This window comes from Ovis aries, chromosome 1, assembly GCF_016772045.2.
Source record: "Ovis aries strain OAR_USU_Benz2616 breed Rambouillet chromosome 1, ARS-UI_Ramb_v3.0, whole genome shotgun sequence".
Taxonomy (NCBI): domain Eukaryota; kingdom Metazoa; phylum Chordata; class Mammalia; order Artiodactyla; family Bovidae; genus Ovis; species Ovis aries.
The window spans coordinates 121388183-121406670 of record NC_056054.1 but is presented as its reverse complement, the minus strand read 5'-3'; the positions used below and the strand labels follow the sequence as shown (position 1 = coordinate 121406670).

Genomic DNA, 18488 nt, shown 5'->3' with positions numbered 1-18488 from the left:
GGTTGATCTCCTTCAGAATGGACTGGTTGGATCTCCTTGCAGTCCAAGGGACTCTCAAGAGTCTTCTCCAACACCAGAGTTCAATTATTTGGTGCTCAGCTTTCTTCACAGTCCAACTCTCACATCCATACATGACCACTGGAAAAACCATAGCCTTGACTAGATGGATCTTTGTTGGCAAATTAAGGTCTCTGCTTTTCAATATACTATCTAGGTTGGTCATAACTTTTCTTCCAAGGAGTAAACGTCTTTTAATTTCATGGCTGCAGTCACCATCTGCAGTGATTCTGGAGCCCCCAAAAATAAAGTCTGACATTTGTTTCCACTGTTTCCTCATCTATTTTCCATGAAGTGATGGGACCAGATGCCATGATCTTAGTTTTCTGAATGTTGAGCTTTAAGCCAACTCTTTCACTCTCCTCTTTCACTTTCATCAAGAGGCTTTTTAGTTCCTCTTCACTTTCTGCCATAAGGGTGGTGTCATCTGCATATCTGAGGTTATTGATATTTCTCCTGGAAATCTTGATTCCAGCTTGTGCTTCTTCCAGTCCAGCGTTTCTCATGATGTACTCTGCATATAAGTTAAATAAACAGGTGATAATATACAGTCTTGACGTACTCCTTTTCCTATTTGGAACCAGTCTGTTGTTCCATGTCCAGTTCTAACTGTTGCTTCCTGACCTGCATATAGGTTTCTGAAAAAGCAGGTCAGGTGGTCTGTATTCCCATCTCTTTCAGAATTTTCCACAGTTTGTTGTGATCCACACAGTCAAAGGCTTTGGCATAGTCAATAAAGCAGAAATAGATGTTTTTCTGGAACTCTCTTGCTTTTCCTATGATCCAGCAGATGTCGGCAACTTGATCTCTGGTTCCTCTGCCATTTCTAAAACCAGCTTGCACATCTGGAAGTTCACGGTTCACGTATGGCTGAAGCCCGGCTTGGAGAATCCTGAGCATTACTTTGTTAGCGTGTGAGATGAGTGTAATTGTGCGGTAGTTTGAGCATTCTTTGGCATTGCCTTTCTTTGGAATTGGAATGAAAACTGCCCTTTTCCAGTCCTGTGGCCACTGCTGAGTTTTCTAAATTTGATGGCATATTGAGTGCAGCACTTTCACAGCATCATCTTTTAGGATTTGAAAGAGCTCCACTGGAATTCCATCACCTCCATTAGCTTTGTTCATAGTGATGCTTTCTAAGGCCCCCTTGACTTCACATTCCAGGATGTCTGCTCTAGGTGAGTGATCACACCATCATGATTATCTGGGTCGTGAAGATCTTTTTGTACAGTTCTTCCATGTATTCTTGCCACCTCTTCTTAATATCGTCTGCTTCTGTTAGGTCCATGCCATTTCACTCCTTTTTCAAGCCCATCTTTGCATGAAATTTTCCCTTGGTATCTCTGATTTTCTTAAAGAGATCTCTAGTCTTTCCCATTCTGTTGTTTGCCTCTATTTCTTTGCACTGATCACTGAGGAAGGCTTTCTTATCTCTTCTTGCTATTCTTTGAAACTCTGCTTTCAGATGCTTATATCTTTCCTTTTCTCCTTTGCTTTTCGCTTCTCTTCTTTTCACAGCTATTTGTAAGGCCTCCCCAGACAGGGGAGACAGCCATTTTGCTTTTTTTGCATTTCTTTTCCATGGGGATGGTCTTGATCCCTGTCTCCTGTACAGTGTCATGAACCTCAGTCCATAGTTCATCAGGCACTCTATCTATCAGATCTAGGCCCTTAAATCTATTCCTTACTTCCACTGCATAATCATAAGGGATTTGATTTAGGTCATACCTGAATGGTCTAGCAGTTTTCCCTACTTTTTTCAATTTCAGTCTGAATTTGGCAATAAGGAGCTCATGATCTGAGCCTCAGTCAGCTCCCGGTCTTGTTTTCTCTGACTGTATAGAGCTTTTCCATCTTTGGCTGCAAAGAATATAATCAGTCTGATTTCTGTGTTGACCATCTGGTGATGTCCATATGTAGAGTCTTCTCTTGTGTTGTTGGAAGAGGGTGTTTGCTACGACCAGTGCCTTCTCTTGGCAAAACTCTATTAGCCTTTGTCCCGCTTCATTCCATATTCCAAGGCCAAATTTGCCTGTGACTCCAGGTGTTTCTTGACTTCCTACTTTTGCATTCCAGTCCCCTATAATGAAAAGGACATCTTTTTTGGGTGTTAGTTCTAAAAGGTCTTATAGGTCTTCATAAAACCGTTCAACTTCAGCTTCTTCAGTGTTACTGATTGGGGCATAGACTTGGATTACTGTGATATTGAATGGTTTGCCTTGGAAACAAACAAAGATCATTCTGTGGTTTTTGAGATTGCATCCAAGTACTGCATTTCAGACTCTTTTGTTGACCGTGATGGCTACTCCATTTCTTCTGAGGGATTCCTGTCCACAGTAGTAGATATCATGGTCATCTGAGTTAAATTCACCCATTCCAGCCCATTTTAGTTCACTGATTCCTAGAATGTCGAGGTTCACTCTTGCCATCTCTTGTTTGACCACTTCCAATTTGCCTTGATTCATGGACCTAACATTCCAGGTTCCTATGCAATATTGCTCTTTACAGCATCGGACCTTGCTTCTATCACCAGTCACATCCACAGCTGGGTATTGTTTTTGCTTTGGCTCCATTCCTTCCTTCTTTCTGGAGTTATTTCTCCACTGATCTCCAGTAGCATATTGGGCACCTACTGACCTGGGGAGTTCCTCTTTGGTATCCTATCATTTTGCCTTTTCATACTGTTCATGGGGTTCTCAAGGCAAGAATACTGAAGTGGTTTGCCATTCCCTTGTCCAGTGGACCACATTCTGTCAGACCTCTCCACCATGACCCTCTCCTCTTGGGTGGCCCCACAGGGCATAGCTTTATTTCGTTGAATTAGACAAGGCTGAGGTCCTAGTGTGATTAAATTGACTAGTTTTCTGTGAGTATGGTTTCAGTGTGTCTGCTCTCTGATGCTTTCTTGCAACACCTACCATCTTACTTGGGTTTCTCTTACCTTGGACGTGGGGTATCTCTTCACGGCTGCTGCAGCAAAGCGCAGCCACTGCTCCTTACCTTGGACGAGAGGTATCTCCTCACCGCCACCCCTCCTGAACTTGAACATGGAGTAGCTCCTCTAGGCCCTCCTGCACACGCGCAGCCATCACTCCTTGGACGTAGGGTTGCTCCTCTTGGCTGGTGCCCCTGACCTCAGATGTGGGGTAACTCCTCTTGGCTGTTCCTGTGCCGTCGCAGCCTGGCATTCTCGGCCACTGCCCCTGACCTCGGACGCGGTGTAGCTTATCTTGGCTGCCGCTCCTCGGGCATGGGGTCCTTTTGTGTAATAAAGTTTATTATTAAAGTATAAAGGAGATAGAGAAAGCTTCTGACATAGACATCAGAAAGGAGCAGAGAGAGTACCCACTTGCTAATGTTAGCAGTGGAGTTATATACTCTCCAATGAATCCAAAGAATGTCTGGAGGTTGTAAAGATCTCACCAGACCTACTCCCATAATTTACATTTTAAGATAACAGAATTAGCCAGAAGGTTTAATCCAGAGACTGTCCTCAGGCAGGATACATAATCCTAAGGAATGTGGAGGAAAAAAGAAAGTTTGTCCTTTCTTCCTCCTTGAGAATCCAGACCCCTCTCTCCTTGGGGACCCCTAGACTTCTTATCAACCTTCCTAGGAAATGACTCTCTCACTACCATTTATTTATTCATTCTACTCTTGGTGGTGTCTGAATTGTTTCCAGGTTTTGGCTACGACACTAAAGCTGCTAGGAATATTCATTTAAGTGCTTTTTGTGCCCCTAACACTCATTTCTGTTGGGAGTGGAATTGCTATGTCATAGCATGAATGCATGTTTATTTTGGGTAAATAATCGCCAAACAGTTTTCCAGAGTGGTTGCACCAATTTGCATTCTCACCAACAGTGGATGGGGAGTCCGCTGCTCCACATTCCTGTCCACACTTGATATTGTCTGAGCTTTTCATTTTAGCCATTCTAGTAGGTGTGTCATCGAATTTATTTGCAGTTATAAATTGCATTGCCCTGTTAGCTGTTAAGAACCTTTTCATGTGCTTGTTGGCCATCTGGGCTTTGTCTTTGTGAAGAGGCTGATCGAGTGTCTTTTAAAACTGAGTTTGGGGTCTCTTATCAACTCTACATTTGTAGGAACAGCTTGTTATTAATCACCTCTCCAGGTGACTTAAGAACTTCATGCCAGAGAACCACCTCTGAAGAATTTCTTAAGATGCCTAATTTTCTTGAAGCATCTTTTTTCCTTTCTTCAATTCTCAAACCAGCAAATAACTTTCTCCCTTTCTGTTGTTCAGGTTATAGTTTCAATGCTTTCCTGTCAATTCCGTTTGGACCGCAGGTGGAATAAATGGACTTCTGGCCTAAATATGGCCATTTCTGTCATCAGAGCCTGGCTGAGTCTCCTGGTCTTTCCAGCAGCATTTTGTTAGCGCTATAACTTTGTAGGGAAGAGAAGGAAGAGATTGGGAACTGCCCCAAGAGGATGAAGTCTGCGGCTCCCTTCTCTTCTCTTATATCTGCCATTCTTTTCTCCCGCAAGCCCACAGAAGGGAGGATGTCTGCTGAGTGTTCTTCTGTGCCTGCGTCCGGGTACCTGTGTGTGGATGTGACCCTCTCAGGTTATCAGGGAGACATTGTTTCTACCTGTTTTCCTACCCTCCATATCAACTGTGAACAATCTGCCATCTAAGTACAAATGCTCCCAAATGGAGGAGGGGACCTAAACATTTTAGTGTCCCAGGGTCCTAGAACTCATAGGAACTAGCCCTCATTCCAGAGATGGAAACAGTAGAGAATGCTGGGCATTGAGTCCCGGTGGGAGAGCCTGCTGGTCTTTTTCACAAATGATCATCCTGGCAAGAGAGGTGTGTCTCTAAAGAGGATCAAGAGATGGAGGGAGGGGAAGAGTATGTCTTTCATTTTTGCCTTTAGTAATAAAGGGGGTTCCCTCTGGCTGCTCTTTCCCCTCTGAGAACCACTATTCAGAGGCCCCAAATGGCAGGAAGTGGTGAGGAGATGGAAGGAAGGCAGAAGGCTCAGCGAGTGCGTGTGTCCTCCCCACCCACACCTCCCACTTGGAGGCTTGGGGAAGGGACCTCAGAAGGCTACTTACAGTATCATCACTGTTAACAAACAGACACCATGATTTTGTGTGTGTGCAGAGCGGAGTCTGGCATTTGTAACTGTGAGGCTGGCTCTGATGATGATCTCCTCTTCCTTTTGCAGGCTGGCTGTGATGGTGAGAGTATTGGCAATTGCCCATTTTCTCAGCGTCTCTTTATGATTCTCTGGCTGAAGGGCGTTATATTTAATGTGACAACAGTGGACTTGAAAAGGTAAGACCTAGTTTCTGCAGTACTGAAATAAACATGCCCAGTTCCCTGTACACACAGGCACACAGAGAGACACCCAGGCGGACACATACAGACACACAGGCACAGGCACACACACAGAGATGGAGACATGCATCCACGCAGACACACAGACACAATGCATACACAGACCCAGATACAGACACAGACACACACACACTCAGACAGACAGACAGACATGCACAGAGGCACAGAGAGACACAAACAGGTGCACGCACACACAGAGATGGAGACACGCATTCACACAGACACGCATACACAGACCCAAATATAGACACAGACACAGACACACACACACACACACAAAGACAGAGACACACAGAGACAGACATGCACATAGGCACACAGAGATGCAGACACACAGGCGTGCACACACACACACACACACATAGATGGAGATACACATACACACAGACATACAGACACAGGTGTCTACACAGACACACACACACACACACAGATGGAGACACACAGAGACAGACACACACAGAGGCACACAGAGGCACAGACACACAGGTGTAAGCACACCCACACAGAGATGGAAACACATATACACATAGACAGATAGACACAGGAGCATACACAGACCCAAATACAAACACAGACACACAGACACACACATACAAACACTGAGACAAAGACAGACACACACAGAGACATAGAGAAACACATACACACAGGCGTGCACACACACAGATGGAGACACACAGACATACAGACATAGGCACATACACAGACACAACACACAGACACAGACACACACAGAGACAGACACACACAGAGGCACAGACACAGACACATAGATGCACATGCACAGATGGAGACAGGCGCATGCATAGACACAGACACACACACACACACACATAGACGGAGACACACTGAGACAGAAACACACAGGTACACGCATACACACTCCTAGGACCCGTGGGCCCTGTTCTGGGCATATCCACCCTGGGTCAGGACCCTGGATTGGGGTGGGCGTACGTGGGCCACAGAGTCATTACAGGATGGGGTCAGATGTAACCTGGAAGGAGTAGGCGGAGGGGAACTGGGAGGAGCCTGCCCACCCCATGACTGGTCAGCTGTGACTCTCTGTAGCCTGCCTGAGCCCCGCTCCTGGCTGATAACACTGGGAAGGGTCAACTTTTCAGCCCCGTCTCCAGATAAAGGGCCACACTCTCCTTGCCAGTAGGACAGTTCGTAAACTCCAGTTGCCTTTGAAATTCTCAAGGGTGGTTTCTCTTCCACTGGTGTGTGCATGTGTGTGTGTGTGAGGGCCTGCTTAAGCCTAGGCAATGATCCCAACCCTGGCACTGCCCTTGCCCCCTGCCCAGGAAACCCGCGGACCTGCAGAACTTGGCTCCCGGCACCAACCCACCTTTCATGACTTTTGACGGCGAAGTCAAGACAGACGTGAATAAGATCGAGGAGTTTTTGGAGGAGAAACTGGCTCCCCCAAGGTGGGCCTTGCCAGACGAGTGTCGGCAACTTTTACTTGGTCGTCAGCTTTCCCCGTTCACAGACCGTTCTAAAACTCTTGGCACTGTGTTGGTTTCCTGTGGCTTACCTCCTGAGCTGTACCTGTGGTGTGCCACAGGAAGCACAGAGAGATTAGAAGCCCTGAGTCTAGGTGGCTGGGATTTCTCTACTCTGCATTTGGCAATTAGGGTTTGGTGGCAGGAAGTGGGCTGATGTCACGTGGGTGGCCTGTTTTGATGGCCTGTTGGGAATATGTGTTACACGCAATATCACAGCAGGCTGGGCCTGCAAGGGAGCCTTCTAGTTCATCACCTTTATTTCAGGAGGGAGAGAACTGAGACCAGCAAGGCCAGGGGGCACTCCATCCCAGGATGAGAACAGTCCATCCAGTGCTTTACTCTTGGCTGGTGTTACTCCCAACTTTGAAGATGGATAGAATAGGAAAACACTTAAGGAGCAGTTTTCATCTTTATATCTGCTCAAAGAAAGGCATTTCTTCCCCTCCTGCTTTGTATTCTTCTAACCAAACATTGCTGATCTATGATACTCTCACTTTGAACTTTTCAAGGTACCCTAAGCTGGGGACCCAGCACCCTGAATCTAACTCTGCTGGAAATGATGTGTTTGCCAAGTTCTCAGCATTTATAAAAAACACCAAGAAGGATGCAAACGAGAGTGAGTCCCTCCCATCTTCCTGTTTTCTGTTTTCTTCATGGACCTCTATTCCACCTCTGGTGTGGCTTCTTATAAGATTTGGGGAATTCTGACTCACTGCACAGTGGGGAGGGACCTGTGTATAGAAATAAAGAAAAAGCACCTCCTACTCTGAGCCTGCACATGGGTTTCAGGGACTGAGTGCTTTTCTAGAGATTGTCCAGAAAAGGAGATTTTTAGGAGAAAATCATCACCACCAGTAGTTCCTTGCTCTCCCATGGGATTCAGGGTGAATGAACCTTCTATTGGTGCTTCCTTCATTATATGATTTCCATAAAGATTTTTTTTTTAATTTTTAATTTTTTAAAAAATGTTTTGGTCATATGGTGTAGCGTGTTGGATCTTAGTTCCTTGACCCTGCATTGGAAATGCAGAGTCTTTTTTAGTTTATTTATTTTTAGTTGGAATATAATTCCTTTAGCATATTGTGTTGGTTTCTGCCATACATAAACATGCATCAGCGATGGGTATATACCCAACCCCTCCCTCTTGAGCCTCCCTCCAACCTCCCATCCCACCTGGAAAGCACAGAGTCTTAATCATTCAGTTCAGTTCAGTTGCTCAGTCGCGTCTGACTCTTTGCAATCCCACGGACTGCAGCACGCTAGGCCTCCCTGTCCATCACCAACTCTCAGAGTTTACTCAAACTTACGTACATTGAGTTGGTGATGCCCACTGTGAAAGTTTTTCCATATAGGTTTTTGAATAAATGAATGAGTTCTAGAAGCAGCAGTGTTGTGTAGAGAGCAGAATTATTTTCCAAGGAGAAGTGAGTCTTTTATTTAGATCCCATAAACCCATCTGTCTCCTTCCTGACTCTTAACACTCACTGGCCATGCCTCAGGAGGGAAGGGACAAACTCCTTTTTTTTGATATCTAGAGAGAGGAGGGCAGGAGGAGAAGGGGATGACAGAGGATGAGATGGCTGGATGGCATCATCAACCCAATGGACATGAGTTTGAGCAAGCTCTGGGAGTTGGTGAAGGACAGGGGAGCCTGGCGTGCTGCAGTCCATGGGGTCGCAAAGAACTGGACATGACTGAGCCACTGAGCAACGACAAAGACAGAGGAGACGTGGACTTCATGGCTCATCGCAGTTGCTTTCTGCCTTCCCATTTTAGTTTATGAAAGGAACCTGTTAAAGGCCCTGAAGAAGCTGGATAGTTATCTGAACAGCCCCCTGCCTGATGAGATAGATGCCTACAGCACCGAGGAAGCTGCTGTTTCTGGAAGGAAGTTCCTGGATGGCAATGAGCTCACGCTGGCCGACTGCAACCTCTTACCCAAGCTCCACATTATTAAGGTTTGTCCTTCGTCGTACATCAGGTGCTGAATACATGGGGCTTTATTCCATTTGGTTTTGACTTGCGTTTTTTTTTTTTTTTTTTGCCAAGACAATCTAAAATGAATTTAAAAGTCTAGCTCGTTTCTGTTTGCGGCAGCCAAGCCCCAAGTCTGAGATCTGTGGATGCTATTATCAGGTGTTCCTTGGAGGTTCTCATGAAGCATCTGAGAGCTTGGCTCTCATCCCTCCATCCTCACAGCTTCTTTTTTCCACTCTTAACCCCCACAGCCTAAAGACAAGCTCTGTGAAAGCAACTTAAGGGAATACATTGCTTATAGCTGGTATTTCACACTCCAGGCTTAGGGATGGTGTGTGGAATCTGCAAGGATTAAAATGTGAACTCGGGAAATTCCCTGGTGGTGGTCCAGTGGTTGGGACTCAGCGCTTTCACTGGGGTGGCCTGGGTTCAATCCCTGGGTGGGGAACTAAGATCCTACAAGCTGAGCAGTGCAGTCTAAAAACAAAAATAACAACCAAAAAACTGAGCCAACCTTCGGAAAAAAAAAAGTGAACTCAGTCAATTGTTGGTGATGGGAAGAGTAAGCCTAACCCTGGGATAAGGGAGGAGGTTGGCTCTTAACACAGACCCCTTAACAGCTGGTAAGCAGCTGACAGCTCCTCGGCTGGACCACATGCAGCAGCCTGTTTTCCCAGGTGATCGAACATGAAATAAGGGTCGCTGGTCATGTATAATTAGGGTTTAAAGATGCCTACTAATTTAGAACGGTGCCTGCTCAGGGGCTCCAGTTGTGTCTGACTCTTTGTGACCCCGTGGACTATAGCCCACCAGACTCCTCTGTCCATGGGATTTTCCCAGCAAGTTTACTGGAGTGGGTTACCATGCCCTCCTCCAGGGAATCTTCCTGACCCAGGGATTGAACCCATGTCTCCTGCAATGCAAGCAGATTCTTTACCACTGAGGCACCAGGGAAGCCGTTTTAGAAATGTAAACCCAGCAGTTCAGCTCCTGACTTACTAAAAGCAGAACTTCTGGGGGTGACTCTGAAATTCAGAAGCAGATGACCCCACCCTTGGTCCCTGTAGTTATGGCTGCTCTCCAGGGTGCCCCAGTCTGGCTGTTACTCACAGCTGTTAGTTGTTGTGTCATTATCACTGTTGCTATGCCCTTGGTCCTCAGTAGCCCTAGAGGCCCCAGGAAGAAGCCCAACCCTTGTTCTGGGGCATCCTTAGTATTCAGATCATACCAGGTCCAGAACTAGGTCCTTGGTATAGGATAGGGAGATGGGAGAGAAGACATAGGGAAATACAAGTCAACAACCTTTTGTTCAATAATGTATTTATTTGCCATTTTATTTCAGTTCAGTCACTCAGTTGTGTCCGACTCTTTGCAACCCCATGGACTGCAGGTTCATGGGGTCGCAAAGACTCGGACACGGCTGAGCGACTGAACTGAACTGAATTGGACTGCAGCTTCCCTGTCCATCACCAACTCCCAGAGCTTCCTCAAACTCATGTCCATCAAATCAGTGATGCCATCCAACCATCTCATCCTCTGTTGTCCCCTTCTCCTCCAGCCTTCAGTCTTTCCCAGCATCAGGGTCTTTTCCAAGGAATTGGCTCTTCGAATCAGGTGGCCAAAGTATTGGAGTTTCAGCTTCAGCATCAGTCCTTTCAATGAATATTCAGGACTGATTTCCTTTAGGATGGACTAGTTAGATCTCCTTGGGAGATCTCCATGGGACTCTCAAGAGTCTTCTCCAATACTATAGTTCAAAAGCATCAATTCTTCAGTACTCAGCTTTCTTTATAGTCCAGCTCTCACATCCATACATGACTAATCTGGCATTTAGAAATTTACAAATTAGGTTCCCACCATCTGTGGCATGGCTGTCCTGTGGGCGACTGGCCACCCCGTTACTCCAGTCATTCTTCGCCTTTCTTTTCCTTTCCGACTCCATTCCCAGCCTTGCCCCATTCATCTTTCTTCTCTCTTCCCTGATGTGTTCAAGGGGCACCAACCTGAAAGCTAAGCGTTGAGGATGCTGCTGATCCTCCAAGTGATTTTTAATAGCTGCCAGTGTTCTGATGTAAAGTTTCATGACAGCAACTCAATCCTTCAAACCTGCCACTCAAACCTGCCACATTGGTGATAATCCAAACCGGATATTTGGGAGCCATTTTCCAACAGATTATTTATGTCATTGTGTCTGGGTTAGTCCCTTTATTAAACATATTCTCATTATTGCTCTGACTAATGTAACATCACAGAAGCACATGGAGTTTAGGGAAGGCAAGTAAAAGACACAGGTATGCACACACATGCATACATACACAGATCAGTTGCCACTTGTTTAGTTCCTATAAAAAAAGACTATTTAATATGTCAGTAGAGGGTATAAACTTCAGAGTAAAATAAAGCAGTCCACAGCTCCAATGGAAGACTTAACTGCAAAATCTTCAAAGCCACTTAGCACTCAAAATACCCAGCAGCTTAATAATCTTCCAGGATGCAGCACTTTTGAAAGGCAATGAGAATCAGTCTATAGGAATTTATGGTAAGACAATGAGAAAATAGAGGACTTTATAATCTATTCCCATCCTGAAACCAGCAAAAACATTCTGAAAATCTAAAGCATTATCTCCACCTTTAATTTCTTTTTGGCTGCATTGGGTAGCACCTGGGACCTCGGTTCCCCATCCAGGGATTGAATATGCACCTCCTGCATTGGAAGCTCAGAGTCTTAGCCACTGGACCACCAGGGAAGTCCCTCTCCACCTTATGTAAAATTAGAAAAGGAAGGACCACCAACTCAAAGGCTTAGACACTAGCTTCTCTAGATCTTCAGCAAGGTTCGGATGTCTGTAAAAGTAAATAATACAGCCTTGAAGTGCCCAACCTAAGCTTCTTTGTTTGAGGACAGAGCACCGAGTGGACCAAGAGAGGCAGGGACAAGCCCTACGGAGATGAGATTTCTGTGGTGGCAGAGCTGAAGGTGAAACTGTTCAGAGGTGTCCCCTGTGTGTTCTGCCACTGTCCCCTGACCCAAAGGAACATGGAGGGAGGAGAGAAGGAAAGAGGCATTCTGCTTTGTGACTGCTGAGCAGAGAAAAGAAATAAGCTTGGAATCACTCAGAAGAGAGACTGTAGATGACCTCAGCATCACTTTTAGCCAGGGTGACCTCCTCCTAATCCATGAACTTCAGAGTGGAGGAGGCACTAACCCTGATTTTGACCTTGACCCTCATTTGTCCCTGGGGCAGAGTATAGGGTAGAGTTTGAAGAGCAGGTGAAAAAAGTTAGAGTGTCAGTTGCTCAGTTTTGTCTGATTCTGCCACCCATGGAATCTAGCCTGCCAGGCTCCTCCGTCCATGGAATTCTCCAGGCAAGAATATTGGAGTGGGCTATCATTTCCTTCTCCAGGAGATCTTCCTGACCAGGAGTTGAACCTGGGTCTTCTGCAATGCAGGCAGTTTCTTTACCATTTGAGCCACCAGAGAAGCCCCTTGATGAATAGGTGTTTGAGGATAAATATCCAAATTGGTCTGCCTGTTGCCTGGCCTTCCTCCCATTGCTCTCCACCTTGTTTTTAAGCAAATAGTAGGTCCAACTGGTCTGCCCATTAAAGGATGGTTAGTAACCAAAAGGAATCTAAGTGGGACCTCTATGTGGATAAAGATGATCACAAAGAAGAGGGGGAAGTGTTAAATAGAACAAAAGAGAAAAAGGCAGATGAGAAACACCTCTCTGGTTAAGATTGGTTTCAGTAACTGAAAAGTATCTCAACTTTTCAGACAGTTACTTCTCTACAGCCTCAAAAAAATGAAAAGAGAACATGAACCCTTCCCTGATGGCTTAGTGGGTAAAAAACCCAAGTGCAATGCAGAAGACACAGGAGACATGGGTTTGATCCCTGAGTTGGGAACATGCCCTGGAGTAGGAAATAACAACCCATTCCAGTATTCTTAGGTGGAAAATCCCATAGACAGAGAAGCCTAGTGGGCCACAGTCCATGGGGTCTCAGAAGAATTGGACATGACTGAGCTACTTAGCATAGCACATGAACCTTTGGAGAAAGTGCTCGAAGACAAGTAACAAAGTGTCAAAAAATATAATCTCACAAAGAGGATGAAAATGAAACTGGTAGAACTGAAAAAAACCTTAAAGACAAAACCAATTTCAGAATTTGTTTAGAAGTTGTATTAGGAGTAGCAAGAGGTGGAAAATGACATTGCAGAAATCCATCAAGGATTTGGAAGAGAGCCTGAGGAAATGACCTCAAATCAAATGGAGAAGAAGCAAGAGGTAAAGGTAAACCTAATCAGGAAAAAGAAGAGGAAAGAAAAAAAGGAAAAAGAAGACTCAAAGGGAAAGTGTTTTGAATTAAAGGATGACTTGAGCATTTACTTTAAATAGCCATCCATGATTAGAAAAATATTGTCCTGAACAGTCAACACACTGATATAGCTGGTAAATTATATTTGAACTTTGATGATAAAAAAATCACCCCTTTGGGTGCCCAGATGATAATGATAATAGTAGTAATAATAAAAGGTAAGTGCACCTACACAATGAATAAATTCAGACTAGCCTCATATGTCTCTAAAGTGAGGTGAAAGTGTTAGTAGCTCAGTCGTGTTTGACTCTTTACAACCCCCGTCAGGCTCCTCTGGAATTCTCCAGGCAAGAATACTGGAGTGGCACTGACATAAATCAAAGCAAGATCCTCTATGACCCACCTCCTAGAGTAATAGAAATAAAAACAAAAGGAAACAAGTGAGATCTTATTAAACTTAAAAGCTTTTGCACAGCAAAGGAAGCTATAAGCAAGGTGAAAAGACAACCCTCAGAATGGGAGAAACTAATAGCAAATGAAACAATTGACAAAGGATACAAGCAGCTCATATAACTCAATACCAGAGAAACAAACAAGCCAGTCAAAAAGTGGGGAAAAGACCTAAACAGACATTTCTCCAAAGAAGACTAACAAACACATGAAAAGATGCTCAATATTGCTCATTATCAGAGAAATGCAGAACAAAACTACAGTGAGCTATCACATACACAGATCAGAATGGCCATCATCGAAAAGTCTACAAACAATAAATGCTGGAGAGGGTGTGGAGAAAAGGGAACACTCTTGTACTGTTGGTGGGAATATGAACTGGTATAGCCACTATGGAAGATGGTATGGAGATTCCTTAAAAAACTAGGAATAAAAGCACCATCAGTTCAGTTCAGTTCAGTCGCTCAGTTGTGTCTGACTCTTTGCGACCCCAAGAACTGCAGCACACCAGGCCTTCCTATCCATCACCAACTCCTGGAGTTCACTCAGACTCACATCCATTGAGTCAGTGATGCCATCCAGCCATCTCATCCTCTGTCGTCCCCTTCTCCTCCTGCCCCCAATCCCTCCTAGACTCTGATGCAGAGTCTTTTCCAATGAGTCAACTCTTCGCATGAGGTGGCCAAAGATCCCAGGGTTGATCTCCTTTAGAATGGACTGGTTGGATCTCCTTGCAGTCCAAGGGACTCTCAAGAGTCTTCTCCAACACCACAGTTCAAAAGCATCAATTCTTTGGCACTCAGCTTTCTTCACAGTCCAACTCTCACATCCATACATGACCACTGGAAAAACCATAGCCTTGACTAGATGGACCTTTGTTGGCAAAGTAATGTCTCTGCTTTTGAATATGCTATCTAGGTTGGTCATAACTTTCCTTCCAAGGAGTAAGTGTCTTTTAATTTCATGGCTGCAGTCACCATCTGCAGTGATTTTGGAGCCCAAAAATAAAGTCTGACACTGTTTCCACTGTTTCCCATCTATTTTCCATGAAGTGATGGGACCAGATGCCATGATCTTAGTTTTCTGAATGTTGAGCTTTAAGCCAACTTTTTTACTTTCCCCTTTGACTTTCATCAAGAGGCTGTTTAGTTCCTCTTCACTTTCTGCCATAAGGGTGGTGTCATCTGCATATCTGAAGTTATTGATATTTCTCCCGGCAATCTTTATTCCAGCTTGTGCTTCTTCCATTCCCACTCCTATATATATACCCTGAGGAAACCAAAATTGAAAAAGACACATGTAATCCCATTGTTCCATGCAGCACTATTTACAATACCTAGAGCATGAAAGTAACCTAGATGTCCATCGACAGATGAATGGATAAAGAAGTTGTACATATACACAATGGAATATTACTCAGCCATAAATGAATGCATTTGAGTCTGTTCTAATGAGGTGGATGAACCTAGAACATATTATATAGAGTGAAGTAAATCAGAAAGAGAAAGATAAATATTGTATTCTAATGCATATATATGGAATCCTGGTACTGAAGAATTTATTTACAGGGCAGCAATGGAGAAACAGAAGTAGAGAATAGACTTATGGACATGGGAGAGGGGAGGAGAAGGCAAGATGTATGGAAAGGATAACATGGAAACTTACATTACCCTATATAAAATAGATAGCCAATGGGAATTTGCTGTGTGTCTTAGAAAACTCAAACGGGCTCTGTATCAACCTAGAGGAGTGGGATGGGGTGGGAGATGGGAGGGAGGTTCAAAAGGGAGGGGATATATGTATACCGATGGCAATAAATTAAAAGATGCTTACTCCTTGTAAGCAAAGTTATGACCAACCTAGACAGCATATTAAAAAGCAGAGACATTACTTTGTCAACAAAGGTCCGTCTAGTCAGGTGGTCATTTATGGATGTAAGAGTTGGACTATAAAGAAAGCTGAGTGCTAAAGAATGGATGCTTTTGGACTGTGGTGTTGGAGAAGACACTTGAAAGTCCCTTGGCCTGCAAGGAGTTCCAACCAGTCCATCCTAAAGGAGATCAGTCCTGAGTGTTCATTGAAAGGACTGATTTGAAGCTGAAACTCCAATATTTTGGCCACCTGATGCAAAAAGTTGACTCATTTGAAAAGACCCTCATGTTGGGAAAGATTGAAGGCAGGAGGAGAAGGGGACAACAGAGGATGCGATGGTTAGATGGCATCAGTGACTCAACGGACATGAGTTTGGGTAAACTCTGGCAGTTGGTGATGGACAGGGAGGCCTGGTATGCTATGGTTCATGGGGTCACAAAGAGTCGGACAGGACTGAGCAACTGAACTGAACTGATGGCTGGTTCATGTTGAGGTTTGACAGAAAACAACAAAATTCTGTAAGCAATTATCCTTTGATTAAAAAAAATAAATTAATTAAAAAAGGAAAAGAGTACTGGAGTGGGTTGCCATTCCCTTCTCCGTGGGATTCTAGAATCACATTAAAAGCCAGAAAACAGTGGTTTAATGGTTAAGGGATTAGGGACTTCCCTGGTGGCCTAGTGGTTAAGAATCTGCCTTCCAGTGCAGGGGATGCAGGTTCTACGCCTGGTCGGGGAACTAAGAGCCCATATGCTTTGGGGCAACTAAGCCTATGCTCCGCAACTAGAGAAGCCTACGTGCCACAGTGAAGACCCAGCACGGCCAGTAGGTAAAGGATTAAAGGAAAGGGTGTGTGATGTAAGAATTTTATATCCAAGTAAATTGTTGCTTTCACCTAGACTTCTGGTCTTGATGGAATAAGCACCCCTGAGCCATTTTGTAAAAATAAAATTTCTGTATGATGACATAATAAAAAAGGATAATAAAATAAGGATCCAGGAACAGAGAAGGTGCGTGGTATAAAAGGATTAGTGATAGAGACATAGAACCTCTTTAGATATTAAACCAGAACTAAAACTCAAGAGCAGTGGGAATTACAGATACAGAACTGAATCAAATATAGTAAACTTCTATTTTCACACCACTGGAAGGGGCATAGTAGATCAGAAATGAAAAGAAGTGTAAGTATACTCATTTCCTTATTTATTATCAGGAGTAAGTAGAGATCAGTTAGATAGTTGATAATCAAGAAATAAAGAATTCTTATTTTTTAGTTATATAGGAGACCACTGGACCCACTCCAGTATTCTTGCCTGGGAAATCCCATAAACAGAGGAGCCTGGGAGGTTATAGTCCATGGAGCCACAAAGAGTCAGACATGGCTTAGCAACTAAACAACCACTACCACTGGAAGAGTTAAAACAGACCGTAAACCTTCCAAACCACCAGAGAGGGAAACACACATGTACACAAATGCAAAAATATTTATAGGAAGTTGGAAAACAAAGTATAACATTAGTAAGATATGATATAAAACAAGTTTACATTTATGAGAGGCACATACGTAATAAATTTACCCAGAATGTTTGGGTAAAGCAAAAGTAGGGAAATGCAAATAAAAGAAAAGCAGGAGTCTTGACACTAATCTCTAGTAAGATTGAATTCAAGTAAAAGATATTAATTTAGGAGGTTCTTTGGAAAGTTATGTGGTCCTGTCTTGCTGCATCATTAGCTCACAGCTTCCAAACTCTGAGAAATAAGTCATTAAGATCTTCTAATTGGTGACAAATTCCATGCTCACATCATCCAAACATCCCAGGAGCCAATACAATGGGAAATATTAGTCCTTCCAAGTGTTGTTGCTCAGTCGTGTCTGACTCTTTGGGACCCCATGGACTACAGAATGCCAGGCTTCCCTGTCCAGTACCAACTTCCAGAGCTTGCTCACACTTACGTCCATTGAGTCCGTGATGCCATCCAACCATCTCATCCTCTGTCATCCCCTTTTCCTCCCGCCTTCAATCTTTCCCCAGCATCAGGGTCTTTTCCATTGAGTCAGCCCTTTGCATCACGTGGTCAAAGTATTGGAACTTTAGTATCAGTTCTCCTAATGAATATTCGAGGTTCATTTCCTTTAGGATTGACTGGTTTGATCTTGCAGTCCAAGGGACCCTCAAGAGTCTTCTCCAGCACCATAGTTCAAAAGCATCAGTTCTTTAGTGCTCAGCCTTCTTTATAGTCCAGCTCTCACATCCATACATGACTACTGGAAAAACCACAGCTTTGACTATATGCACTTTTGTTGGCAAAGTGCTGTCTCTGCCTTTTAATAAACTGTCTAGGTTTGTCATAGCTTTCCAAATATTTGTCCCCCCGAATTTGTATCTAAACTAGACCAAGTCCTAACTCCCAATATCTCAAAACTGACCTTATTTAGAAATAGAGTTTTAGCAGATGTAATTAGTTAAGATGGGGTCATGTTAATTGATTAGGAGCAGTAGAGTGGGCTCCTAATCCAACATGACAGATGTTCCTATAAAAGGGAGCTTAGATCCAGAGACGCCAACACAGGGAAAATGCCAGGTGAAGACTGGAACTGTACACCCATGAGCCAGAGACAGGGAGAGACCTGGAACAGATCCTTCCCTGGAGGCTTCAGAGGGAACCCGGCCCTGCTGACACCATGATCTTGGACTCTGGGCCTCCCGGACTGTGGGAGAAGACATTTCTGTTGTTTAAGCCACCCACGGTTGTAGTGCTTTGTTAAGGCAATCACAGAGAACCCATACCACCTGCAAAGAGGATACACCCTCCTTTGTGATGAATTCCCAGTGACACCCTCCAGCCAGAGGAGACATCTCATACCACTGTGTTTTCATGATATCCATTCTCAGCTACCCCATCCTTATATCCACTGTTTCCTTGAGGATAAG

The 18488-nt window shown here is 44.2% G+C and overlaps 1 protein-coding gene across 1 annotated transcript in view; it reads left to right on the top strand.

The window, feature by feature from the left end:
• Positions 1–18488, top strand: part of CLIC6 (chloride intracellular channel 6) — a 59656-nt gene that overhangs the window by 39853 nt on the left and 1315 nt on the right. The window contains exons 2-5 of the mRNA XM_012185952.5: positions 5255–5364; positions 6735–6860; positions 7448–7554; positions 8715–8896. Coding sequence (XP_012041342.3) covers positions 5255–5364; positions 6735–6860; positions 7448–7554; positions 8715–8896 — 525 coding nt within the window. The remainder of the gene's footprint in view (positions 1–5254; positions 5365–6734; positions 6861–7447; positions 7555–8714; positions 8897–18488) is intronic.